The sequence below is a fragment of the Rosa chinensis genome, chromosome 4 (assembly GCF_002994745.2).
Source record: "Rosa chinensis cultivar Old Blush chromosome 4, RchiOBHm-V2, whole genome shotgun sequence".
Taxonomy (NCBI): Eukaryota; Viridiplantae; Streptophyta; class Magnoliopsida; order Rosales; family Rosaceae; genus Rosa; species Rosa chinensis.
The window spans coordinates 60,458,759-60,485,212 of NC_037091.1; the positions used below are offsets into that span (position 1 = coordinate 60,458,759).

General features: G+C 38.3%; 4 protein-coding genes across 8 annotated transcripts; 1 reads left to right on the top strand and 3 right to left on the bottom strand.

Moving 5' to 3' along the window:
• Nucleotides 1-4,162: 4,162 nt before the first annotated feature.
• Nucleotides 4,163-5,595, bottom strand: LOC112196619. Its single transcript, XM_024337013.2, has 4 exons — nucleotides 5,355-5,595; nucleotides 5,190-5,269; nucleotides 4,985-5,057; nucleotides 4,163-4,658 (listed from the first exon to the last, which is right to left on the bottom strand). Exons 1-4 carry the CDS (start codon nucleotides 5,467-5,469, stop codon nucleotides 4,444-4,446), a joined length of 483 nt encoding a protein of 160 aa, XP_024192781.1. The 5' UTR covers nucleotides 5,470-5,595; the 3' UTR covers nucleotides 4,163-4,443.
• A 2,323-nt stretch (nucleotides 5,596-7,918) lies between these two features.
• Nucleotides 7,919-12,891, bottom strand: LOC112197193. Of its 4 annotated transcripts, none has more exons than XM_024337788.2 (6): nucleotides 12,664-12,891; nucleotides 12,124-12,178; nucleotides 10,930-11,008; nucleotides 9,823-10,595; nucleotides 8,308-9,353; nucleotides 7,919-8,208 (listed from the first exon to the last, which is right to left on the bottom strand). In XM_024337788.2, the coding sequence occupies exons 3-6, from the start codon at nucleotides 10,937-10,939 to the stop codon at nucleotides 8,097-8,099; spliced, it is 1,941 nt and encodes a 646-aa protein (XP_024193556.1). In that variant the 5' UTR covers nucleotides 10,940-11,008; nucleotides 12,124-12,178; nucleotides 12,664-12,891; the 3' UTR covers nucleotides 7,919-8,096. The 4 variants fall into 4 exon arrangements, with proteins under 4 accessions (XP_024193556.1, XP_024193557.1, XP_024193558.1 ...); XM_024337789.2 differs by having other exon boundaries at nucleotides 10,930-11,011; XM_024337790.2 differs by lacking the exon at nucleotides 12,664-12,891 and adding an exon at nucleotides 12,371-12,575.
• Nucleotides 12,892-20,470: 7,579 nt separating this feature from the next.
• Nucleotides 20,471-23,864, bottom strand: LOC112200343 (D-aminoacyl-tRNA deacylase). 2 transcript variants are annotated; one of them, XM_024341367.2, is made up of 8 exons: nucleotides 23,618-23,860; nucleotides 23,214-23,540; nucleotides 23,073-23,136; nucleotides 22,532-22,584; nucleotides 22,164-22,219; nucleotides 21,620-21,694; nucleotides 20,945-21,133; nucleotides 20,471-20,765 (listed from the first exon to the last, which is right to left on the bottom strand). In XM_024341367.2, exons 1-8 carry the CDS (start codon nucleotides 23,819-23,821, stop codon nucleotides 20,681-20,683), a joined length of 1,053 nt encoding a protein of 350 aa, XP_024197135.2. In that variant the 5' UTR covers nucleotides 23,822-23,860; the 3' UTR covers nucleotides 20,471-20,680. The 2 variants fall into 2 exon arrangements, with proteins under 2 accessions (XP_024197135.2, XP_024197137.1); XM_024341369.2 differs by lacking the exon at nucleotides 21,620-21,694 and having other exon boundaries at nucleotides 23,618-23,864.
• Nucleotides 23,865-24,333: 469 nt separating this feature from the next.
• Nucleotides 24,334-26,437, top strand: LOC112198259 (translin-associated protein X). The gene is made up of 8 exons (XM_024339347.2): nucleotides 24,334-24,449; nucleotides 24,532-24,647; nucleotides 24,720-24,799; nucleotides 24,912-25,053; nucleotides 25,142-25,291; nucleotides 25,400-25,601; nucleotides 25,892-25,993; nucleotides 26,083-26,437. Exons 1-7 carry the CDS (start codon nucleotides 24,380-24,382, stop codon nucleotides 25,990-25,992), a joined length of 861 nt encoding a protein of 286 aa, XP_024195115.1. The 5' UTR covers nucleotides 24,334-24,379; the 3' UTR covers nucleotide 25,993; nucleotides 26,083-26,437.
• Nucleotides 26,438-26,454: the final 17 nt, after the last annotated feature.

Here is a 26,454-nt window from a genome sequence, read left to right on the forward strand (position 1 = left end):
TATACAGTGTGTCTCATGTATAATGTCGCATGCCGATCACCAACTAATTAACTTTTCCAAAACAAAACTTGCATCTCTGGCACCTCATATATCCAAGGGAAAAAAGAAGAAGGATAAGAAGAAGAAGAAGCAGCCATAACGGCGTCGTTTTAAAGGACAAGTTGATAAGCTTGAAAACTGTTCTAGTCGTCTTCTTCCTTTTGCAGCTTAGCTAGCTCTGTCCTTTCACAGCCAATTTACATGCCCAGAGGCCGATTCCAGCTCGTTCAACAACTCGGGCCTAGAAAACTCAGCCGGCAACGGGACCGTAACCTTCTCCTTCGATTCCACCTCCCGCCTTGCATTTTCCAGACACTCAGCTCCGGCAACCGGAAAAGATGCTCTTTGGTCTGCCGGTGGTAGTTGACGGTCGAGGAACAGAGCCCTCACCATCCTCTCTCTCTTCTTCCGCTTCGACGCCTTCACAAAACTTGCTCTGAATTGCGACCGCCGATCCACCAACATCGGCGACGATTGATGGCGCCGGATCTGCGCCTTCACCGAGAATCACCTCCATCGACGTCATCGTCTTCCTGTCTCGCCACCGGCCATCCAGACCAGAGAATGAAGCTGAAGGTTGTGCACTGGTTCAGAGAGAGAGAGAGAGAGAGAGAGAGAGAGTCTGTGTCGTGTCCGGAGAAAGAGTCTGCGTGAGAAAGAGAAAGAGAAAGAGAGGAGAGAAGGGATGTGGTTGTAATTCATTAATTAGACTAAGGGTGAGGGTAAAATTGTTATTTCAATTCAAATTGGATTAGTGAGAATAAAAATTTGTTGCTGAGGTAAGTGGGATAACTTTGGCTCATTTTGGGGCTTTTGGTCAAGGACCATATATATATATATATATATAGGATTTTTCTCAGGTGCGGACGTCCGTACATAAATTTCGGTACGGATTTCCTGTTTTCGACCACTTTCTAGCCACATTTTTACATCTTAACCGTTCAGTTTTTAGGTCCTAATGTATAGATCACCTCTACAAAATTTCAGCCAATTTGGTGATCATTAAGGCATCCAAAACTACAATTTACACGAACGGACTGAATCTGTCAAACCGGAACCGTTCATATTTATAATGATAAATTACAGTTTTGGATGTCTTAACGATCACCAAATTTGCTGAAATTTTGCAGAGGTGATCTATACATTAGGACCTATAAACTAAATGGTTGAGATGTGAAAATGTGGTCGGAAAGTTGGGGAAAACTGGAAATCCGTACCGTCCGCACCTGAGACGGACTGTATATATATATATATATATATATATATATGCCCGATCACAGACGTGTTAGGATGTGATGAGAATTAATTAGGAAATGCAAGTCCTAGTTGGACTTGGTTAGTCTTCCTAATTGGACATGGTTGATGTCAAAGTTTATTCCTATCAGGAATAGGATATTTCTCCTGTACAAGAAGGTTTGGTTTTCCTACTACCAATTGGATTATAATTGGGGTGCCTATATATAGAGGGCATATGTAGTAAACCAAGGCATGGTCGGTGCATGCGATCATCGACAAGATAGTGTATATCTCTTGGGTAAGGGTGCAGAGATGTTAAGAGTGAATACAGCTCTTGGGTGAGAGTGAGTTCTTGGGAAACTCTATGAGTGTGGGTGTACAAGGGTTATGGGTTTGGGTTATGGTGATTTAGCTCAATTGTATCTTGTATTGTAATTATTCTCATAGTGAAGAACAGATATCTCTCGGGATGACGTAGGCATGGATTTATGCTGAACCTCATTAAATCTCGGTGTTCTCTTGTCGCTTGTCTTGTGGTTTGTTTACTTTTCTATCAGTCTACTCTGTGAGCCTTGACGGGAGGGATTCTAATTTCCTTAACAAGACGGACATCTGCACTATCGCTAAAGTGCGGACGTCGGCGCAGTAGCCACTTTCAGGCCACGACGATAGTGCAGGGCTTGCCGGATGGAGGCCGGAGGCATCCCATACGTCTTCTGGGCAGCGATCGAGGTCGGAGGAAGTCGGGGTTGCAGGTTTCTGGGCACCGACCTCACCTGCAATTGCAGGTTCTGGGCAGCGCTGCAAACCGGTCGCCGGCGACTCCACCCTACCGCAGACTGGCTTCGTTGACCCCTGGCCTCAGTCCGGCAAGCCGCGCCGCCCCATCGAAGCTTGATCGAGGCCGGAGGAACGACTTCCGCACTTTTTCTGGGTTGCGGACGTCCGCTCTCGAACGGTTTGATATATATATATATACATATATATATATATGTATATATATATATACATACATATATATATATATATATATATAATGTGAGATACATGTATATTCAAAAATATGATTTACCTAGATTACTCATCACTTAACTATATAATAAGAAAGAAAACTTCGCACAATTCCGCTAACATCTCTTCATGACTTCATATATCTAACATTCAAATTAAGTCAAAATCATGCTTTTAAGTTTTAACATAATCAGATCAAGATTGAATACAGACGGTCTGGCTAAGGGAAATCCCGGGGCCTGCTTCTTGTGGTGGAGTGTTTAGAAGTGCTCAGTGGCGGAACTGTATAAGGGTCTAGGGGGGTCCGAACCCCTGCCAATTTGAATACTTCCTTAATTAGCTGACCCTTGCCGATCATGAATACCTTGATTATTAGAGCTATACTATATTTGAAGTTTTGAACGCAACCCCCACCACTATATAGTCTATCCTTTCTCTTTTAATACCATACCTCAATATATGAATTCCTTTAATCTTACCTTTTGTATTTGTTCTTTTTATACTTCAATTTTGTGTTTAGGATGACAAAAAGAGTGTTTTTATATTTGGACCCCCCCCCCCCCCCCCCCCAACTCTTAATCCTGGTTCCGCCCCTGGAAGTGCTAATGGTCTTTTTCAGGGTGGCTTCTGTCAAGCTTTGGGGGTTCAAACTTCTTTTTTTGTAGACCTTCTTGCGGTAATCATTGGAATTGATATTGCTTTTAAAAGTGGATAGTATCATCTCTGGCTGGCATATGGAAAGTGATTCAATGTATTTATTCTCGGGTTTTTGAGCCTCCATGGTCTTTACGGACTCGTTGGCTTAATTGCTTGACCAAATGCGTGGCATGGAGATTAGATGTTCTCAAATTTATCGTGAGGATAACATGATTGCAGATTCTATGGTAAATTTGAGTTTGAATTATTCTTCATTGTAGTGGTTTGCTTCCCAACCTCCAGTGATCTGGCTACCTTTGCATTATGATTCATTGGGTTATCCCTATCAATGCGGTTAACGGGATTGTATTTCATGGACTTGATGGAAATATTTTTTAAGCATGTCATGAAGGGGCAACAAGTAATGATAAATTCGTGCAATTGGGTCATCAATGTTGGCTACTGTTGGATTTTCTTTCTACATTTATGGTTCCCATGTAGTTGGTGCTTGTATGAAAATTGGTGCTCTGGTTACATTACTCTTTTGCTGCTATATTTTTGGCTTGAGAAGATCAGTGGCTTTTGGGTTTTTCTTTTCGGAGGCCTTTATAGTTTTCAATTGAGTTTCTTCACCTCAAATCTTGGATCATTATATTCTTCTTTTTCAGGAGAGGTTTTGGTCTGGTCCTCCGCTCCTTTTATTGTATTTTCTTTTTCTCTTTTAATAATATTAAATAGGGGGATGGACGGTGGGTTCCCAGGTGTAGCGGTCCTCTTCTCTTATGAGAAGGGTAAGCGCCTCGCGCAATGACCGCTAACAAAGGCCTGATATCGCCTAATCCTTTATTATTATTATTATTATTTTATTTTTTTTAAAAAGCTCAAGACTACTCAAATATAACGCTCCCTATTAGGGCACCAATATTCAAATGCATGCATACCTCTTTTAATATATCACTTAAGAATTGCATGCTAGCTTAATTAATTAGTCTAATTAGTGTAAATAATATAAGTACATATGTAAATGTGAAAATTGTACCGTGCTACAGGAATCGAGTCTACCAAGGATGATTGTCACCCACTTGTATTACAAAACAATGTTGTTTACTATAATCAAGCACGTAATATTAGGTTACACCTAATAATTATTATACTAATTATACTATACTATAGTTATAATTAAGCTTATAGTTATAAAAATAATGTAAGTTGTAAGAGAGACCACGTTACGAAATGTTGGGGTTTGTAGCCCACATTTGACTACTAGTGAACAAACACAACACAAGAAGGCTTAGAACGAAAAAGTAGGGTCCTTACTCCTAGTTAGTAATTAACCAAGCAAATCTTGGGCTTTGCTCCCTAATGTCGGCCACAAGAGATGGTTGCAAGACATATGCCTCAGTTCCCTAATTACAACAACCTTGCTTTTTGCAAAATTAACCAGTAATGTGTGTATCCGCAGCGCTTATGTTTTGTCTGTGTACTACTTCTGATCCAGGCTAGAGACGAAACATGCATGTTTCATGGAGTTGCTGCTGCTGCAACTTTAACGCCCTTTGGCTTCAAGGACTTGTTGTGTATCGGGCGTCGTCTTCTGACTTTCGAATAATCCATTGTGAAGAACGCCGATTTCTCCTCGTCGTCGCTCTCCATCCATTCCTGCCACGTCCCTGAACTGCTTCTGTGCTTCACCTCTACACCTTCTTCTTCTTCTTTATGGATCAATGGCTTAGTACCTGAAGTCATAGATATTAATTGGTTTTAGTTAATCACTCAAATTGATTTAGGTCAATGTGGACGTGACTGATATATAAAAATAAATTACTTCTGTAGGTCATTGACTAAATGACATTCTTAGTTACTTGGAAGAACTAAATTAACTACATAGAATTGCACGCCTTTAAGAAATCCCTAGCTGTAGCTATCTTATTAGCTATTCAACCAAGAGAGCAGTTGGCTAACCGCACAAAATTTAAACTTGAATCCCTCCTAAACATATTTTCATCATGAGCAAACATCATTAGAGATCATGAACAAGTTTTTCCAATGCTAATCTACATACCTGCCGCTAGAACATTTTGCTTCGGCTGCTTTTTGTGATTAGGTGCTGAATCTTGGCCTTCTTGTCCTACAACCTGTTTTTCAGAACATAGAACGGAAGCAGATTAGTTACGAAGTGATATACTGAGTTGAACTTAGCTAAAAACCGATGACGAATTAATGAGAAAAGATATGTTTGAGGAAGCTAGAGCTATGATTGTTCTTACAGTAGCTTCTATTTCAGTGAGTTGAAGCTTTCTTGGCCATGGCAATGCATGGAGCTGAGAGACTTGAACTTCTTTCTTGGCTGCTCAGAAATGCAACAACGTAATTAATACGACTTCATTTTCATCTTGAGAGAGAGAGAGAGAGAGAGAGAGAGAGAGGATTACCAGCTACTTTACTCCATGGCTGCACTTGAATTTGCAGAGAATAAGCACAAGGTGTTAGCAAAGTAGAGAGAAGAATGCATAGCATAGTGACACTGGTGAAGAATACCAGCTCCATACTATCTGAATTATCTGAGATGATTGTGAATGTGTAGACTAGCTAGCTGCTCTCAATGTTATAAGTACTTGGTACTGGTTGGAAATTCACAGAGAAAAGGAGAGAGATGGGAGGAATACACAGAGCACAAAACTTAGAGTTCCAAAACACTTGAGTAGATGGAAATGTCTGTATATATTTATTCTATATATGCTTTCCCTTTTAAAGGGTTTCACACCATTTGGGTTGGTTTTGTCACCTTCTATACACTACCATACAAGTAGGACCCTTTCTTTTTTATAACAACATTAATGTTTAATTTCACACTACTGCATCACCCCAAAATGTTAATACCTGTTTTAGCTTCAACTTTAGCACAACCCTTTCTTGCCCATAAGGGGAGAAAGAAAGATATTCTACTGTTTCATTATGACATGTTCTTGATTCTGTGTATCAGAATCCCAACTTCTGCATAGCTCAAAAGGTGCAAAGGCCACCTCGTATGTCAAATGAATCATAACAATGCAATTAGTAGCTTACATAAATTCTTTCTTCTTCATGGGCTAGCTGCCTTAGAGCATTGAAATCAATAACGTGGCCAGCTCAGATTCAATTTCTAAATGTATGCAATGTCAGCAATGATGCCAACTTTTACAAGCAAACCAACTAAGAAATGGTGTGGTTAATTTCTTCATGAGAAAATATGTTAAATCATCTATTTTTATAATTTTTGGACATTTCATCGCGCATCTTATCTTCACTTTAAAAAAACACTCATTCAGTTTATTTGAGACATTTAATTTATCAAAAATTTTGCCTTTACTTTAGAGAAAACCCTGTGTATACCACTGCTCAGAAGCCACCCAAAGCCCAATTTAAACAGTGTACCAAAGCCACTTCTTTGCATTTCTTCTTGGAATATATTAACCCCAACGGAAAGAAAAAAAATTTGCTAGTAATTTTCTTCTAAAGTAGTAAATGAATCCATGTTTTTCATGTATGCCAACTTTTAGAGTTGGATGGCATTGAAATAAGTTTTCAACATTACCGAGTAAACCAGCATGTAGCCCGAGAAACAATGGTGAATTTTCTTTATAGGGAAAAATATGGAAAAATATTTAACAAATTATATATTACAGCTTCTTTGATACATTGTATTTAGCATCTTGCCTTCACTATCAAGAAAACCTTACGTTCTCCTCGTACCTGGATTCACCGGTACCTGGAAAAATATGGAAAAATATTTAACAAATTATATATTACAGCTTCTTTGATACATTGTATTTAGCATCTTGCCTTCACTATCAAGAAAACCTTACGTTCTCCTCGTACCTGGATTCACCGGTGCCCAGATGCCATCCTGAAGCCCAATATAAACAGCAGGAAGCAACTTCTTTTTTTTTGGTTACAAGGAAGCCCGAAAGGGTCTAAGAAAAAAGGAAACTAACTAGAGAACAGGAAGGTAGAGCCTCCAACTCTAGTATGGCCACTGCCAGCAATATCATCAAGGAGCGTCTGAACTGTATGAGGGGAAGGTTGATCCCAAAAAATTGTTTCCCATGCCAAGAGAAGTTAAATACCATCATTTGCCAAAATATCCACGGCAAAGTTCTGTTCTCTATGGATGTGGTGGATAGAACAGAAATCAAACTCTTGTATCATATCTCTGCAATTGGCAATAAGAGTTCCAAGAGGGTGACTATCAATATTTCCAGAATTTATGAGATTTACCACAATGGCCAAATCACTTTCAACTTCCAATCTTTTAATGTGGAGATCAAGGGCAAGCTTTAAGCCAATGTAAAGGCCCCAAGCTTCAGCTTCGACAATCTCACCAACTCCCATACTGTGAGTGAACCCTTTAATCCAAACACCAGAACTGTTCCTAATGAGACCACCAGCTCCAATCACTCCTGCATAAGATCTGGAACCATCCATGTTCAATTTGAAATTGTTTGCAGCAGGTTTCATCCATTGAAGCCTATTATCAATACTAGGCTTGGAAGCAATAGAAATCTCAGTGGCATACTGAAGAATAACATTCCATTTGTTTAGGATTATGAGGAAAAGTGAAATGAGCCTCAAAGATGCCTTTGTTCCTCCATTTCCAAACCTACCAGCAAACAACGATGAAGAATTCATTCCAGTCGAAGGAAAGCCATTTACATCCTTTCTGGAGAAGATTAGCAGCAATCCAGTCATTCCAATTGAGCCAGAAGGTACGTATACCTTTCATTTTTACAGGGCAACTTCTTTGAATATTTTCTTCTTGGAATATATTTATCAAGTTTTTTTTTTTTGCTTAAGATTAATCAATCTGTATATATCAATCAATATCTTAGGAATTGGCTTGAAATAGGACCAGGCCACCAAAGATAAACCAAACCAGGAGCTCACTGGGGGCAATTTTCTTATACAACTCAGCAATCTAATAGATTTACAGTGACTAAATAATTTTGACACGCAAAAATAAACCAATGAGAGAAAATGAAAAAATTATAAGATACTGCTTAGACCTTAGAGTGCACGCATAAATACCTACAATCCTACTGCAAATTACATCCCAAGACAGAGAGCATGATGTATGTATTGACGAATAATATTTTGGGCTGCATATATTCAACATAAAACTAAGGACATAGAGGCATTCAGAAACTACAGCAGAAAATACCCCGCTTCCAACCCCTATGTTTACGCAAAAGCTTCCGGTCAGCTTTTGCCATTCTCACTGGACTGCTAAATGGTTCATGCGGATAAATACTGCATGCCAAAGAAAACATGTCAACGAGTCAATCATGTAGTTGGGGAAACTAAAAAACTGTTTGTATACAAAAGATCAGAAGTTGGAGTGTAACTCACACAGGGAAGGCAAATGAGCGGGTGCTGGTTGCGCTGCTGTCTGATCGAAGGGAGATACTGCCAGAATAAGGTATTGGTCCCGAACTATTTATGAGACTCGAGACATGACCTACTGCAGCAAAACTCGAATCTCCCAGATCACGTTGAAGAAGGAATCCATCTGAATCAGAATAAGGTATTGGTCCCGAACTATTTATAAGACTCAATGAGTTACCTACTGCAGAGAAACTTGATTCCCCCTGATCATGTTGCACTTCACTCGAAGCACTGTGTGTACCTGAATAAGGTATTGGTTCCTTATAATTTATAAGGGTCGAGAAAGGAACTCCTGCGGAGAAACTAGTCTCTCCCACCTCATGTTGAACTTGGATCAGAACATCCTGTGCATTAGAATTCCCCTCTTTAGGATATTCGTCTCTGGCAATAGTCGCAGGGACTAAAGAATGTTGAACTTGGCTTGAAACAATCTCTGAATCAGAAATGTCCTCATCAACCATGGACGTATTTGAAGTTTCAGGACGTTGACAGGCACCATTTTCAGGACAATCCCCTCTGGCAATAGTCACAGGTGCTAAAAAAGGCTGAACTTTGCTTGAAATAGTTTTTGAATCACATATGTCATCACTATCATCTTCAGACATATTTTGAGTTTCAATATGTTTGCTGAACCCATTTCGGGGACAGACATCCCTGAGAATGTCTGAACAGTTAAAACCACAAGAACTGCTTCCTCCTTTGTCCGCTTTAAAATTGTTGGACAACTCGTCAAGAAGACAGTTTGATCCATCAGTGGAAGGGACAGGATCCAGGTTTGGAAATCTACTAATCGATACAGGTGCTGAACGGTCCAAACCAACAGTAATGCTTCCATTCTCCACTTCACTAATGTCAGATAACTTATCAACATGGCAGTTTAGTTCTACAGCTGAAGGAACAGGATCTCGCTTCAAGAACGCTCCATCCTCAATATCCTTAGATTCTTCCTTTGCTGAAACCAAAGCACTGCTGTGAGTTTCTGCTATTTCACTTTCCTTGTCACTCGATATCTGCATTAAAACCATAGCAAACTAACATCAGATTCTGCAAATCATTGATATACTTTTCCACAGCATCTAGCTAAAATTCTAACTTCCACCAAATTATTGCTGGTGGCAAGAGAGTTGTAGAGATGTCAGTCCGCGCGACCAAGGACAAGCACAACATAGGTTATGATTGCTATGAAGAATTAAAAGGTGTAATTCCAATTGAAAAGAGAGTTATTGATCTGACCTTTCACCTTGTAAACTTTTTTTTTTATTAATCAAATATTAAAACTCCCATCTTAGTTCCTAACTTTGCAAAAGCACCAACGTACCGGTAACCTATAAAAAACTACCATGGAACCTGAATTCCAATACCCTCAGCACTCCATATGGTGTCTGAATTGGGAAAAACATTTTATTTGAAGTAAAGGGAGTGCTTCCATTACAACATTTCTAAAGTAAATTATGCAATAATAAAAGTTTAGGTTTATACCTGAACAGTATCTTGTACAGCTTCATTGCTGGCCTTACTAGAGGACTTGGAGTTCAAATTCTGTGATCGCAAGTTTTCAGGGGAAATCATGTCTCTGGACACATCAATTGCAGTTTTCTCTGATGCATCATATATTGCTTCTTCTCTCTGCACCAGATCCTTGGCATCACAAGCAATGACAAAATCCTTCTTTACATCATATTTCTGTGCAGAAGACTTGAAATCATCTGGAACGGTCATAAAAATGTCCATTTGTTGTTCAAGCAGTAGGTGTTTCTGATCCTTATCGGGAGACAAATAAGTGCAAAATGCCTTCTCATCCACGTCTGTCTCAAACCGGATCTTCTCTTGGGAAGGCACTCCCTCATCTATGCAGATATCCTTGATAGTATTGCAACTACTCTCTTTGTAACAAACTGTCAGTTCTGGCAAGTCGCATTCTGTAACACTTTTGTCCATATAATATTCTGATTGCTTCCCTAAAGATTCTAATTTTTCAGGCGCAAAACCTTTAACTTCACCTTCATTACAGGTTTCCAAATCATCCACACTCTTTGAACAATCAAATCTTGATGCAGTCAAGTCAATTCCATCATTTTGAACAGCATCTTCCTCATTGTCCTTCGAATCAAACAAAACCCTGGTCTGACTTTCCTTCCCAATCCAATTTGCTGATTGTAATCCCCCAGAATTCAGAGTAATCTCATTGTGATCAAAAGGATTATAATCAGGCTTGTGGCTTAAACTTAATTGGCCAAACACCGGTTCCCTCTCTGCAGTAAATGATATTTCTTTAATATGAGTATAAGAACTCGACAACAGGAGGAAGATTTAAAAGGGTTGCAAAGGTAGAACAACCCCAAGTGGATGCTAAAAGGAGTTCTCTGACCCCTGAAGACTTGGGGTGCCTATTTACTTTAAAAGCAAAACTCACCCCCACGCCAGTCAATGGGGGAAAGAAGGCTATAGCATTCTACATTAGTCGTAAGTAATTCAATATCTATTTTATGAAAATATTCTCAAATATATAAAAAATTATGAAACTTCAATGGAGACAGAAACATTGAGAACTAAAACTTGATGCAATTCAAGATTATAAGAACTTACCGAGTTTCATATTTACATGGATTCTGTAGTGCAGAAGAAAGCTTCCAAGCTACTGCAGGGGATATTTTCAAGAATTGGCCTGCTGATCAAAATGCATTGCATTTGTTAGATACCAATTCCATATGAACCAAGATTGAATAACATGTGAAGACAGTAACGCTTTAGTTATGGGAAATATCACAAGATTCAATGATTCATGCAGCTCTATGAACGTGTATATGATTTATCACAAACTAGTGAAAAATCTGAAAGATGCATCAAAAGCAGACATGAAATTCAAACATTGCCGGATAACCACCTTAGAGCCTCAACAGCAATAATTAATAGAAGCTTAGTGAGAAATAATAATCATCAGCTCCCACAACTACATTATTGCTCTTCATAATGAAGAAAAAGTAATAGAAAACGGTGGGTTTTGAAGGAAAGTATTAGGTAATGGTGGGTTACAACTGAGCAGTCTTAAGACCCATGGAAAGAAAAGAAGATGACCACCCTGTTATGTCAACAAAACCGAAAAAAAAAATACAAAATGCCACCCACAAACACAAAGTTTTCCATCTCACACATAACATAATAAATCAAAAACATTTTCCTCAAGTAATACCCATTTGGAAATTTCTGGGAAGAAAAAAGAAAAAATAATAGTTTTTTTTTTTCCAGCGACAGAATCTGGGTACATAACCAACATCTCAGAAGTTCTTTTGTTTCTTTTCCACCAAAAGTAAAACAATGAAAAACCCCAAAACCAATGTTCAACACAACAGTAGGGAGACATAAAATCAGTTCAGAGCCTGATTGTTTTTGGCAGAGAGTGGACAGAGTCTAAAGTGGGAGTTCTCAACGTACATAAAGACAACAGAAAAGGTTGTGACTTTTTTGAGGGAGGCTCAGCCTCCACAGACTTTAAAGAGCTAAACAATTAGTAAAATATTGAAATCAAAGACCTTTCCCTGTTCCCGGCCACTACCATTTCTGTTTGTCAATCAAACAAAACTGATCAGATCTAACCCAGCAGAATTCAGACAAGAAATGAATAAACAAACAGAGGGAAAAGTGAAAACCCAGACTCGAATAGATGGGAAGAAAACTAGTAAAAAAAAAAAACCAAAGTGGAGGAATAAGAAAGATCTAAATCAGATCCCGGAAGATATTAAATCATACAACAACAAAAATAAAAACTTGAAAAGACAGTACCTTTAATCTGGTAATCCACAGAACAGCAGCTTCCTCTTCCTCAGTTCAGAACCAACTGCACCCACAACCACAACCCAGAACCCAGAACAATAACAATCAGCTCCAGAATTGAGAGCAAAAGACTCAAAACAGCTAATACACACACACATATATATATATATATATAAACAAAAACAATACCCTTTCAGATCTTAATCCCAGTATTAAATTCAAAACAGAGGAAACAGAGTTAAAGACGAAGTGAAACCTGAGGTAAAGAGAAAACATTCCGTCGTAGTAGTTGAATTAAAGCGGATAATAAAAACGATCAAGGGTATCCGACCCCAAAATCACAGTGATACTTTGATGACAGATACAGAGAGAGAGAGAAAAGTTGGGTAAAGAATGGAAAAAAAAAAAAACTTAGAAAAAAAGAGTAGAACGGAAAGAAGTTTTGGCTTCTGGCTTAATAAATAGAATTGGTTTCAGCATTTAATACCAAAGCCCTTATCCCCAAAACTTGAATTCAATTCATTCCAAACCTCCTTTACTCCTCCTTACCTGTCCAGTTCTCACTTCCACAACCACCTTCCCTTGCCGCCGTGCCGCCGAAATATACACTACCCGGTGATCACGATCGCCGGAAACACACGGCACAATAAATAATAATAATAGTAGTAACTAACAATAACAATGGCTTGGTGCTGCTGGACTAGTACTCGGGGCTTGTAACTTTGACTCCCTCTCTATATATTTTCTGTTATATATAGATCATCAACTTTTGTTCGTTTCAGGGATCTCCGAGGTTTATATATATATATATATATATATATATATATATATATATATATATATTAAGCGATATGGCGTCAGGGTGGGGCCCAGCTGCTCTAACGAGTTTCATCCTCCCCACTTTCCGAAAGTCTAACGGGGGAGAGAGCACAGAGGCGGCGACGACGTTGTAGCTGTCGCTTTCCTGGGGGGGGGTGGTTAGACTGCCGGGGGGATTGTGGACCGTTGGATGTGGGGGGATCGTGCGGTGGTCCTAGTTTGGAGGGTGGGGTTACGGTGGGGCGGCGGTGCAGGGGATTGGGAGATGATCTGAAAGGGCGCCTTTTTAGTTTTTACTTAGGCTTGGTGCACACGTGGTGGGGCGGTGTGGTGGCTTTTGCTAACGTGCGCTGGGAGGGGGACGTGAGCCTTTTCTTGTCGGCATTCGGCTAAGGATGAAAGGTGGGGCCATGGGATAGTAGTAGAAAATGAATTTAATATTTTAATTTTTCTTTTTATTTCATCGAATCAACGAAAACGACTACTGCATAAGTTCTTAATCAACACTTGAAACATCAACTCTAAAAATATGAACAAATAATTCAAACAACTTTATGACTCTCGAGATTAACTAAAGCATCTGTCAATAAATTGACGTTCTGAAAGATGTGATCAAAAAATGTAGAATTGAGTATACCATGAATAACTTCATAATTCCATTGTTCGTCAGTGGCGTAAAGTATAGTGTGCCATGCCTCATGGCTGTTAAACATGCCCTTTGCTTTTTTGCCAAGTTGCTTGCATACTAAACAAGAAAAACATATGAATGAGAAAAGTATATTATGGGACATTATGTCATTTCACCAATAAATGTTCTAATGAACGAACCTGAGAGATATTTTCACTTTAACTATCACATTAATGACCATATCCAATATAATCCGCGGTTTATTCACATGGTAAGAAATGAATGGGTAGGGATTTATTGAAGAGTATCCAACTCTTAAAAGTCCTACTTAAGTAGAATATGCGGTAGTTCTAATTTTGATGATGCCCCAAACCTAATATTCTGGCTAGGAGTAGCTAGGTCGCAGTGATGAGGCTATGTATGTAGCTGCCCAAGTTGATGATATAGTAATCTAGCTAGCTATATATTTGTAATGATCGAGCAATTGATAGAATCATATTCTTTTATTTTTAAACTAGTATATACTCTACGATTCATATACAGACCGTATTATTGTGTTGTGGTTCCTATTTTAGGGAGCAGCAGCTAGAATTTAGCTCGAAACCAGACTTATATGCTTGGAGATTAACTAGCCTAAACTCCTAAAGTATTCAGTTGAGTAATTTGTAAAAGCAAACTTAAAGGCATGCATGGGAAAGCCTGGGTCTGCTTGAAAATTGAAACCGTAACTAGAGCAAGTAGTGGTGGATTGCGATGCAGCTGCATGTGTTGCTTGATGAGCTCCTGGGCTGGCACAGGATTAGAAGTTAGCCTCCATTCCTTCTTTTTTGGTCTAAATAATCGCATATTCAATCCAATTTTACGCACCAAACAAGTGTTTTACTGTAAAATTTGGGCTACCCATTTGAATGGGGTAGAGAGAGAGAGAATTAATCATGCATGAGAGGGCATACAATGGAGTAGCTCGAGTAGAGTAGGTAGGGCAGGTCGCAGCTAACTACCGGTAGGCCTTCATCATCTTTATGGTATCGATGGAGCTAGATAGCAATAAGGACGAAGACTCTGATGGAAGGTGGGTTAAATTCAACAAACATATATATAGATCCATTGTTCCTCGACCCTTGAGTCCATGTCTTCTGTGTTGGGTTGCTTACAGTAATAATACTACGTACAGTGTGACCACTTTCTTTTTCTCTCATCTCTCTTTCTCACAAAGGAAAAGAAACCTATTCATTGTGCCGTCCACAACAAAGCACAGCTAGTTTGTCAGTTCGATCATAATCATCGTTCATTTTCTACAATTACGTTTCTTATCTTCAATAATTATAGATGTATTTTCCTAAAGTTTTAAGTACATTCGTTCTGTATTAGTGTGCAGGTCGATCAACACAAAACTAATTTAAACCAATTCTAAAGTATTCTCCCTGCCGTCGCGAGTTCTCTTCCAAACTGATTTGGGCCAGAGTCATGAGGTCACACTAGTTGCAAATGCCACACTTGTAAGTTGCAAAAGTCTGTAGAGAGATCGCACAGTTGAAGCTAGAAATGCCAAAGAGATTTAACGAGGCTATAAAGAGATCGGTAGACCACGATCTATCTAAAATAGTAAAATTCAAAACCCTAAATCGATCTCTCGTAATAATTTACTACTGATCAATATTTAGAAAGAATAAAAGAAAGAAACTAAATGAAATTATTATACTAATAATAATAGGTTCACTTCACCTTATCAAACAAAGAACCTTTTAGGTATGCAATGGCGCCACTTGATCACAATGCATGAGAGTTTTGACCTCCGAGCAATCAAAGACATATTTGCATAGGGATTCCATACTTTCTTCTTCTTCTTCTTTCATCTGGGGCAATTCGATTCTTCTGTTTTTTTGTGTGTACCTGTTTACATGTGGAGACTGGAGATCCCAACTGAACTCTTTAACTTAATTAATTGGACTGACGGTAGCTAACAAATACTATAACTTAATAAATTAAGGTAAGATTGTTATAAATTATATCATGGTCGACATGCATGAGTAACAGTATGTCAGTATCCAATGTGCCATTTTGCAATAGAAAAACTGGGGTTCTTCTTCTCTTCTCATTCTTCTTTCGTTTTGGAGGAAACAGATCCATCTAATTCAATGTATTGATATTGATGTTGTCTTCTGGCAACGTGGTCCAAATGGATTGTCAAAAATAAATAAATGAAATAATAAACTACATGCACAAATGTCAATGGTTTTTTTTTTTTTTTTGTTATATTGAAAATAATGTAAATTAACTCAATTCAGTGACCCCCCTCATATCACTACTTGGAATAACCTAAAGGGCATTGTGATTTCGAGTTCTGATTAATTGTTTGTGTTTATGTAAATGAAATTTCTAAATTATTGTAATTTAAAGATCAAAGGTTAATTATTTGGTCAAAAGCAAATGCAAATCCGAGATCTCATCATCAACTAAACAACCCATGAGATTGGAAAGCATGATCAACAGATGGACTTTTATTTTTAAATAACAGAACTTTCTGATATTAGCTGGAGGTTGGAGGCTGGAGGTAGGGTTTAGTCACACCATTCAACAAATATGGAGTAAATAAATTACAAGGAAAAAACGAGTCAATTAGGTTTTGAAAGTACAACTTAATTGATGAATAACATCTTCACCAGCTGACTACTCTATATCTATATATGCAGATACAAACAAATCTTGCAAATTTAAGTTTGTGGAAATTTTTCCTGTTCTTGGACTGAGATTTATTGAAAGCTAATTGATTGTTGATATGGGGAAACTTATTATCTGTGTGTGTGTGTATTAATCAATCCATTAGTATTCACTATAATAAATCGTTCACATTCAATCCACAGACTACTTGAATGGGAAGTGGAATACGCTGTTATGGATATAATTGTTTAAATGGGGTTGTTGGGATCACGGAATTGAGATGCTTCTTCAATGAGTTTTCATCTAACTAGCTAGCTACATTTGTTTACGGGATCTTACTTGACTTCATTAGTCATTTTGGAATCTTTTAGTTTACAAATCTTGTTACTTAGGGATAGGAACAGGTAATTTCTATCTCCAAAATAAGAAATTTTTACTTATGCAAAGTTGTATCGATCTGTCCAGGAAATTAGGTACCCGAATTTTAGTTGTAACTATTCCAACAATCTTCCTAAGATCTGTGCATGAATAGTTTCACATCATTCTGCCATATATAGTTAATAGCTAGCTTCATATATGGATCCGGGAATGAATTCAGGAATCATTGTGGTACTGACATTGATAGGGTACGGTCATGAGAGGCATCCTTCTCAGTTCTCATCAATCAATTCCGTCGCCAAAACAAATTCCATCTAATCCAATTAATTTCGATGGACCACTGGTACACCTGGTCCTTGCCAATAAATACGGCAACTCATTTCAGTATCGATCAATTTAACTCTAGTCTGCTTTAAAAAAAAATAATAAAAAAAAAAATAAAAAACCCTAAGTCTAGTCTGATCTGTTGGAAGTTTGGACGAGCTAACTAATATACAAACAACATATGGAGCAATATTGGTAAGAGATCGGGTTTCTGACTTTCTTGAATACCTAAAGTTATTTTAGTTGCTATCTATTGCAAATGATGAAATATGACATATTTCGATCATATGCCTAATAATATTTCAATCCATATTGTTGATGAAGTTTTATGTTTAAGTTTCGTAATTAAAACAATGAATCAAGGTGAAAAGCGAGTAATTTTCTCTTTAATTTTAACCTCATCAATTTATTTCCATAGTCTAGTATTGATTATGAAACCCTATTTGTGAAAAAGATTGTTCGTATTTCTTTTAACCCCATTTGTGGGTTCGCAAGAAGTTATAATTCATGAAACATCTCGATTTTGTACCAAGGTCGGACATGAGTTCAGCCTTTTTTCTTCTTCATCTGAATAGAGAATTTCATTGATAAAGTACTATTACACAATTCAAAGTAAGGGGGGGCACAATGTGTCGAGCCCCCTTGTTTTGACGGGCCTCGAATTGTTTTCTTTTTTCAGTATTTTTCAAAAACAATTTTATTTATTAAAAAGCATATAGTCGATATAAACATAGGAAGTATTCCTACTGGCTTGAGCACTTCATTTGCTCTCAGTCTCCTAAAGGTGGTGTAGTGTAGGGTTCCTCAAAATCTCTTGTCCCAAACATTGTCGAAGACCCTCATCTCTTATACTTCTTTTATTATATATAAGAGGAGAATCCAAGTACTTGGGGACAAATCAGACCAGAAAGCAGAAGCCAGTTTTGGAACAAATATTTGCCTCCCAATCCTGCTTAAATATCCCTCATTCCCACAAGAAGACACAAGCTATCTTCCTTTGGATTTTGGCTCAGCTCCAGCCTCTAGCAATTGTTGCGTTTCGGCCAAGGTAGGTATCCCCAACTCCAAGTACACCCTTTTTCTGAAAATGACCCGGTCGGCCATCGATAATTGAGAGTACTGATCGATAGAAATGATCGAAACGCTAATTTTAGTAATTTATATGAAACCCTATTTTACCTTTATTTAGTTTAATTCCATATTTTTGTTGGTTACCAACTTGGATTTACTGAGAGCAATAGAATATATATAGTCCGGCTACGGTGTGGACGTCCGTACCGTGCGGAGGGTACAGATTTCCCATTTTCCCCCACTTTCATATTACATTTTCACATCTTAACCGTTCAGTTTTTAGGTCCTAATGTATAGATCACCTATGCAAAAATTCAGCCAATTTGGTGATCGTTAAGGCATCCAAAACTGAAATTCACCATTATAAATACGAACGGTTCAGGTTCGACAGATTCGGTCCGTTCGTGTAAATTGCAGTTTTGGATGCCTTAACGATTACCAAATTAGCTGAAAATTTGCAGGGATGATCTATACATTAGGACCTAAAAACTGAACGGTTAAGATGTAAAAATGTGGCCGGAAAGTAGTCGAAAAGAGGAAATCCGTACCGGACGTCCGCACCTGAGAAAAATCCTATATATATATATACCTGTAGCAGCGTGACTCGAGCCTCATCATCACCTCCAAGATTAATATATATTGCCCCATGTGTATTTTCCTTTGACTGTAAATATATATAAGCTTAAACCCTAGCTAGCTTGGGTTGAGATGTTGCCAGCGAAGTTTTCCGAGCAATTTGATCTTTTGGATTGGCTTTGAGTGTTTTGACTTTCCTCTTGAGTGTTGGAAATTATGAAAGGGATGATGACCTGCATATCTGATCTGGCAAGAAGGATTGCATCCTTGCATTTTGCTTCTCTTCCGTCTTTTCAAAGCTTGAAGGAAACTCTTTCTTCATTTCCAACTTTGCGTTGACATCAGAACTTTGAACCCGTTTTTCTCTCTATTGTATTCTGTGAAAAAATGAGGACTAAAAAATACATGAAGACCAATATTGATATCTGGCATAGTATTATAAGAAGAAAAATGATTGGAGGAATTTAGGTGTCATAGGAACTAACTTTATATACTCTGTCCCTTGACTCACTTTTTGTTTACCTTGTTATGTTGTTTAAACTGGAATTTAGGGGTTTTCCAAGGTGTTACCCATTTGAACTGTGTAGCAATTTCGCACAAGTTTAAGTTATAATTGATTTCATTCATGTGGAAATACTTGATATATTGGATTTACTCAAATTCTAAGCTGATTGTGAACATCATTTGTCTTTGTTAAAACAAAGTTACACACTTGATAGATCCTTTTTATCAAATAAAGATGAATACTTGAACATGCATCAAGTTCAACATTAAATGACTCAAATGAGTTAATTTTGATGGTGGTAAACTAAGACAAATTCATTTGGGACAATGACAAGAAACATAAAAACCACCGCAAGTCGCCTAATGGTTCTTACATAGTTGGGTGTGTTCCCAAACCTAGGTTCGAACCCCGAAGCTGTCAAAATGGCCAGACATTGTGCTGCAACGCACAGTTGGAGCATTTTCACATTCGCCGAATGGATTTATCTTGGGCCTAGAAAGCCTTTAGGTTCCCCTTAAAAAAATATATATATATATATAAACATCAGGCCCAAAAATGAAAACCCCAAAACCTATGAAGGGTCAACTCGGTGCCAGCCAATTGTCTCGCTAAAAATCATTCTCGCTTCCAACGAACCAAAAACCTAGCATTTTCTTTTCTTATACTTTAATCTTCAAAATCAATCGAGTCATATTTGTGGAGAAACATTTCTATGGTCCATATGCCTTGCTGCTCACTCCATTCATTATTAAAATTGTTTAAATACAAATATACAGAGACTAAAAAAAGAGAGATAAGCTTATCAGCTTGTGGTTCAATTCTCACAGTTGACCCAAAGACTTGGTAGGATGTTCATATTATTTAATATATTGCATGCCAGCCCTTTCCTTGTTGACATTGATATTGTCTTGTGACACTTGGGTGCAAGGACCATGATTCATGCATCATGCATGCTTAATATCATGAGGGTCAGCTAAAGTATCGATATTAGTGAATAGTGATGACTAATTGACAACATAGCATAAATACTTTAATCAAAGACAAACATAATCACCACAAGTTTGACAACAGATAGCAGCCCAGAAATTTCACTGATGGAGCTGGAGACCAATGCACCCTCTTAGTCATAAGACGATTAGCACACGCCAAGTGTTGTCTAAGACAAAATATATTAATATAGGTCCAAATAGGCGAGTCAAGTCCTAGCTTTGAACTCTAGCAATTTCCATCGATGAAAAATAAAAAATGAATTCTTGTTTAATTAAATTAAGATAAGATTTTTTTCTTAATGGGCTTCATTAAAACCTGGGCAACCAAATAGAGGTAACAAACACTATTTCCACAATACGCCGGCCCATTTCTTGCATAACAACGACCATCAAATCCAACAGATATATGATTAATATTTTCTACTTCACAACTGTATTATTACTCATTGGCATCATCAATAGCCATAGTCTGATAGTCTGTGTACCTAATTTCCGAAAAGATAAATGTGTATAGTTGAGTGAATGCCATCAAGTACAACTAATATCTCAGTGACTAAATGAGTTTTTTTTTTTTTTTGGAAATAACTGAAGTATAGGCAATGCCACTCATCAAATTCAGAAGAAATCGCGTTTGCTAATTGTAATGTTCTGCTCCTCTAGGAAACTCGTTATGGCATTCTTTTGCCAGCTTTTGAAACTCCTGCAATCAACAAGAAGAAGCTGTATAAGATAATTTGTGATTATGTTATCTTACTAAATATACAGGTGCATGGTTCTAGTTTCCGTTATACTAACTCATTTAGCACCCAAATGACTTCAAATCTCTATATAAAGAGTCTAACATAGGATGGTTGATTTATTAAACCAACCATTACTTACTTGTGATCAAGATGAGCTACAATTTCTCCACCAGGGAAAGCCGATTGCGTAGCCTCAAATGCTACTTTGATTGATTGTTTCCAAGTTCCACCGATATCTTTTGTATTTGTTTCTGTCTTGGACTGGCTCGGATCTTCCATTGGTAACGAATAACCCGAAATTAGATGGCCCACCCAGACATCATCTTTCCTGTACATGGAAGGAATGGACTAGGTTCACAGACTAACAAAACCTATTCACTACATCCACCATCAACACATAGTTCTATGTTTCATACAAAATTCCAGAAAGCAAGCGCAGACTACTATAAGTGGCTACAGAAAAAAAGAAAAAAGAAAAAAAGAGAAGGAGACCAAGTTAATTGATGTATTTACATAGTAATAGCACACACATTCAGAACAAGGGGTGCGGTTGGGAGGTAAGGAAGGAAACGGACGGAGCCTGAAGCTCCGAATGGAATGAAGAAAGTTTAATCTACATTCTGGAAATCTGCTTGCATTTGGAGTTTTTTCAGACCTATTTACTTAGACGTTATCAATAATATGAAGGGTTAGAGTTCACACTTGATATCTAATACTCCATGACAAAGGAAAACAGAAAGGAGCTGGAGTATGTCGCTAATTAATAATTGGTTTGTAGATTAATTGAAAGAAGAACAAAATACGACCAACTTACAAAGCTATATCCATATGACGAGGTACATAATGTCCACCACCTATCCCAAGCAGAACTCTTTTATTATCGTTCCCCCTACCAATTACATAGAAAATGAGGTTAAAGAAGAATCATCAGGGACATGAATAGTAATATCTAGACTGTAACACAAAAACTAGCTGATGGAAGAGATAAGAAAAGCACAATTCATCAGTGGATATAGTTTATCGAGAGTCATCCCATCCCCTTATACTAGACTCAGGTTAAGAAATGAAGAACACAATGCAACAAGCAGAAGAAAGAACGACGAGTAATTCAACATTTCGTCCTACATCCATCGATAAAGGCAGCAATATGTATAAATGGTGAACAAGATACAAAACATATCATGAAGCCAAAAAGAATCCTTCTAGAGAATAATATGCTGACATGAGAAGAAGAAAACTAACTCCTTACGAGGGACCAAAATTTTGGTTAAGTTTTCAAACAAAGACATGAACTTTGCATCACAATAAAGAAAAACAGCTCAATGCTAAATTCTACTGCTTATTTATATCTTTAGTACCCGTTCCAGTTTCCAACAGCAGCTCCCCCTCCAAGCCCAAGTCCTTCCCAAACTAACTGCAAAAACAAAAATTGCCACCATTTATTCTCCCCAAGTTATGCCTTTATCCATTTATTCTAATAGCTTATATGAAAGCAGACATATTGTAACATATACATTAACTTCTTCAGAACAATTCTCAAAAGAAAAAAGAAAAGAAAAAAAACTTGGGGATAGTAGAAATACTAAGAGGACACCATTTGAAAGCCAAAAGTCAAAGAAAAGATAATCGAATAAGGGAAGGAAAATGATTTATTGAAAAAACCAAAAGGCAAATGGCAATGACTGATGCTCAAGATAATCCACTAAGTGTTGGCTTTCTACTCAACTAGAGCCATAACTTCAGCTGCATCCTGCCTCTTCCAGCAATCATCTGTACTGCCTATATCAAAAACAAGAAACAAACCAAATCTCAAAGAAACTCCCAATGAAAGAACAGAATAAAACAAATTGTTTCACCAAGGCCTTATAGGAACTTCAGACCGAGCAACCAGAACACTCGAGGCAGAAGCAGTAACTATATCCTTTGCACAAAATATATGATATCAAGGAAGTAATCATCAAATCCATACAACAATATGTTCATGAGATTACTAAAACAGACACACTGAAGCCATGTCCATCCATTCTCCCGTTCAGTTTAGGAACAATTCATTCATCACAACATGATGTCACAGAAAAGAGATAGAAAGTTCCACAAAGACAGTGGAAAGTCTGAAAACCTCGGCAAGAGTAATGCAGAAAACATCACATAATCATCCAACAAAGTTCTCCAATCAACATTAAAAAATCCATTCACTTTGTCCATAACATATCCAGGGTATCCAAAACTAACTGAAATGGCAGATAGCTAGAGTTCACTGAACTCACCAATCTCCAGGAACATGGCAGGCGTGTCTGTAATCGGTCCATGATGTGTAGCCTCCAAAGTCACCTACATTCAATTCAAAACAATGCAATGCAATTCAGTATCATCCGATGAAACCCTAAACCAAGAGGTGAGCTTCAAACCTCGAACTCAGGGACCAAGTTGCGATCTTGCGCGATTCTCTTCAAGAGCCTGAGCCAGGGCCCAATCCTAGGATTCGGCGGCGCGGCCCAGCCGGGCTTCCCGCCCTGCGGCAAAACGTCGCCGTTTCGCAAATGAGGAACCCCGATGGGGTGAACAGTAAGCGCAGGGCGGCTGGAAGCGGCTTTGTGCTTGCTCAAGAAGATGAGCTCGTCCACGTGTTCGCCGGTGGCTTGTTCCCAGCGAGCGTCCAAGTCGTCCTCTTCGATTATGCTCCTGTTGTGCACCAAAACCCTAACGGCTCCGTTAGCGAAGCTCTTCATATCCTCCTGTTGAAATTGCAGTGGTGAATAATCAGTGATCGATGGTGAAAACGGAGTTTCGTTTGGTTAGTGATGAGGGGAACCTGTAGAAGAGAAGGGGTTGGGGACCAGCCGGGCTTGGATAAGAGAGCATTGGCAGGGTTGACGGAGGCCGGATCGGTCGTCGTTGCCACGATCAGCTTCACCATCTTGTTCGGTGATTTTTTTGGTGCCAAACTGTGGAAGCAGCACGCCAGTTTTGTAGTGGCAAAAGTGAGCAGTGGAGACGGCGTCGTTCTGGCTAGCATTAGCCTTTTTCCGAACACAGTTTAAGAAACTTGGTTTCTTTTCTCACCCATTGAATTAGACAATTCAACCTTAGTTGGCATTGATAATTGGTCGTATACTTGGCATTGATAATTTTGATTCCGATTTCGATTTTGAGATCCGTGTGCCAACGAAATCACTTAAAGAAAATACATAATACTCTTGTTGTGTTCTAACATCACTGAAAAGAAAACATAACATGTTATAATTCATGAATATGTAACAAATACACGCATGAGAATGTCGTATTTGCCGATTACAAATTGGTAATTCATTTATACGTGACTTTATTTTTTTGGGTTATATACTGCTTACTCTCTATATTTATAGGGTTTCATCGTTTCAGTTTCTGACCTTCGAATTTAACCTAAAAAATCTATGAACTCTCAATTTCCTTTCAATTGGTCCCTACCGTCAAGCAGGGCCAAATACTACCGTTTGGTTTTCGAGAACTGGATAATAAACGACATGAATGTTGGTGTCGTCTAGCAGAGAAATAGTGTGATAGGGGCGTAAAACCTTCTGGGAGGGTGAGACAGATGTTGCAGCGCTACGCATTATTGCAGAGGATTTCAGTGATGGCTCTCAAACCCCACCGCCTCCATAACCGTACGTCTCTCTTTCTTCTCACTCACTAAAACCAGAGATCTTCTTGATTGAATTGAACTCTCTACTCTCTACTCCCTCGCAGTCGCCGATACGACGTCGCTTGGCGTAGCAAAGAGGCCAAGAACAATGGCCACCGAATCCTCCTCCTCCTCTATGAAAGACGCCTTCTCCCAGTACGCCGATTACCTCAATAACCAAGTATGCCCCTAAATTTCAATTCTGTAGTGACTGAAACAGCTTCAATTGATTTTGTTTGTCGTTAATTTATAGAATGATAAACGTGAAAGAATCGTCAAAGCGAGTCGGGATATCACCATGAACAGCAAAAAGGTCATCTTTCAAGTCCACAGGTTTGGGCTTCTCTCTCTCTCTCATTACTAGAACCACTGCATATTTGCGGCTGTGTGTTTGCTTGAATGATGGAAATGGAAATGTTTGTTCATGTGGTTTCGAATTGAGCAGAATGAGCAAGCATAACAGAGAGGAGGTTCTGCAGAAAGCCGAAAAGGATTTAGCCGCCGTGACGGATCAGTTCGTGGCCCGGCTGGTTAAAGAGCTGCAAGGGACTGATTTTTGGAAGCTAAGAAGAGCATACTCGCCTGGGGTATAGCTTCTACTTGTGCTGCATTGTCGATTTAATGTTTATTATGCCCAGTTAATTCGCTTATCGAGTTGTGCTTGGGTGTTTGCAGATACAAGAGTACGTTGAAGCTGCAACCTTCTGTAAATTCTGCAGGACCGGGACTCTTTTGAATCTTGATGAGATGAATGCTACATTGCTACCACTCAGCGATCCCTCTCTCGAGCCTTTGCAGATCAATGTCCTTGACTATCTCCTAGGGGTAAATTCTTCAATGTTGATTAATTGAATATGGTTTTCGGATTAAGATTACTGCAGCTAACTAAAAGTTGATGAATGTTTTGGATTTTGTACTTATGTTGCTGTACAGCTTGCAGATTTGACTGGAGAGCTGATGCGGTTGGCAATTGGTCGAATTTCAGATGGTGAAGTTGAATTTGCTGAGAACATATGCAAGTTTGTGCGTGAAATTTACAGGGAACTGACCCTAGTTGTCCCCTTTATGGATGATAGTAATGACATGAAGACGAAAATGGATACAATGCTTCAAAGTGTAATGAAGATAGAGAATGGTATTGTTTCTGCAAGTTTTCTTGCCTGTAGTAATGTTACAAGTTTAATCCCGAATAGGAGTAACTTGACAAGTTTTGAATCATGCAGATACAAATTTTCAAAAATTGAACACACTTGATTACTTCCTTCGAAATGCAAATTTCTCCTTTTCTTTTTCTTAATCTCAAGTGTAAATAAGTTTCTTATTCCTATTTTTTCCGTCACAAGTTTCTTATAGTTTGCATTATACCTCACAGAATTGTAGTTCTCCTTGTTTGATTCTTTTTAATCCCTTGATATGTTTCTGTAGCTTGTTTCAGTGTTCATGTCAGAGGATCAGAGTATATGCCTCTACTTGGCTCCGAGGATCCAACTTCCTTTTTATTGGCAGTGCCCAGTGTTGATATATGAGGTAAGTCCCAGTTGTTCCGCTATTTATCTTACTGGATAATGTTACTTTGACATGCTTGACTAAGGAGAGAAGTTTCTTATTTCCTGCAGGCTTGATTTCGAGGAGCAAGGATGGGAGATGCACTCTTTAGTGGAAAACATTTTTAGTACACCCTTGTCGCTGACGCACACCCAGCTGACAAGAGATTGCCACTTGTTTTGAGGAAAAAACACCTTGATGTTTTCTTTGCAGAGCAGTAAGCTTTTGAAACAGTTTCTCGAATTTCCTGTAAATGGATGACGATTACTTAGATTTGAATAGCTTGGTGAAAACTCAGCCAAAAAGGTGTTAGACATGAGGTTCACATTAGAATGCAGAAGCAGCCTTTTACTGTTAAGCCAAAATTAAATCGAAGTATGTTTAATTTCTTATACACTATCTGTCTGAATTGATTACCGTTTTATATTTTTTGAAGTAAAGTA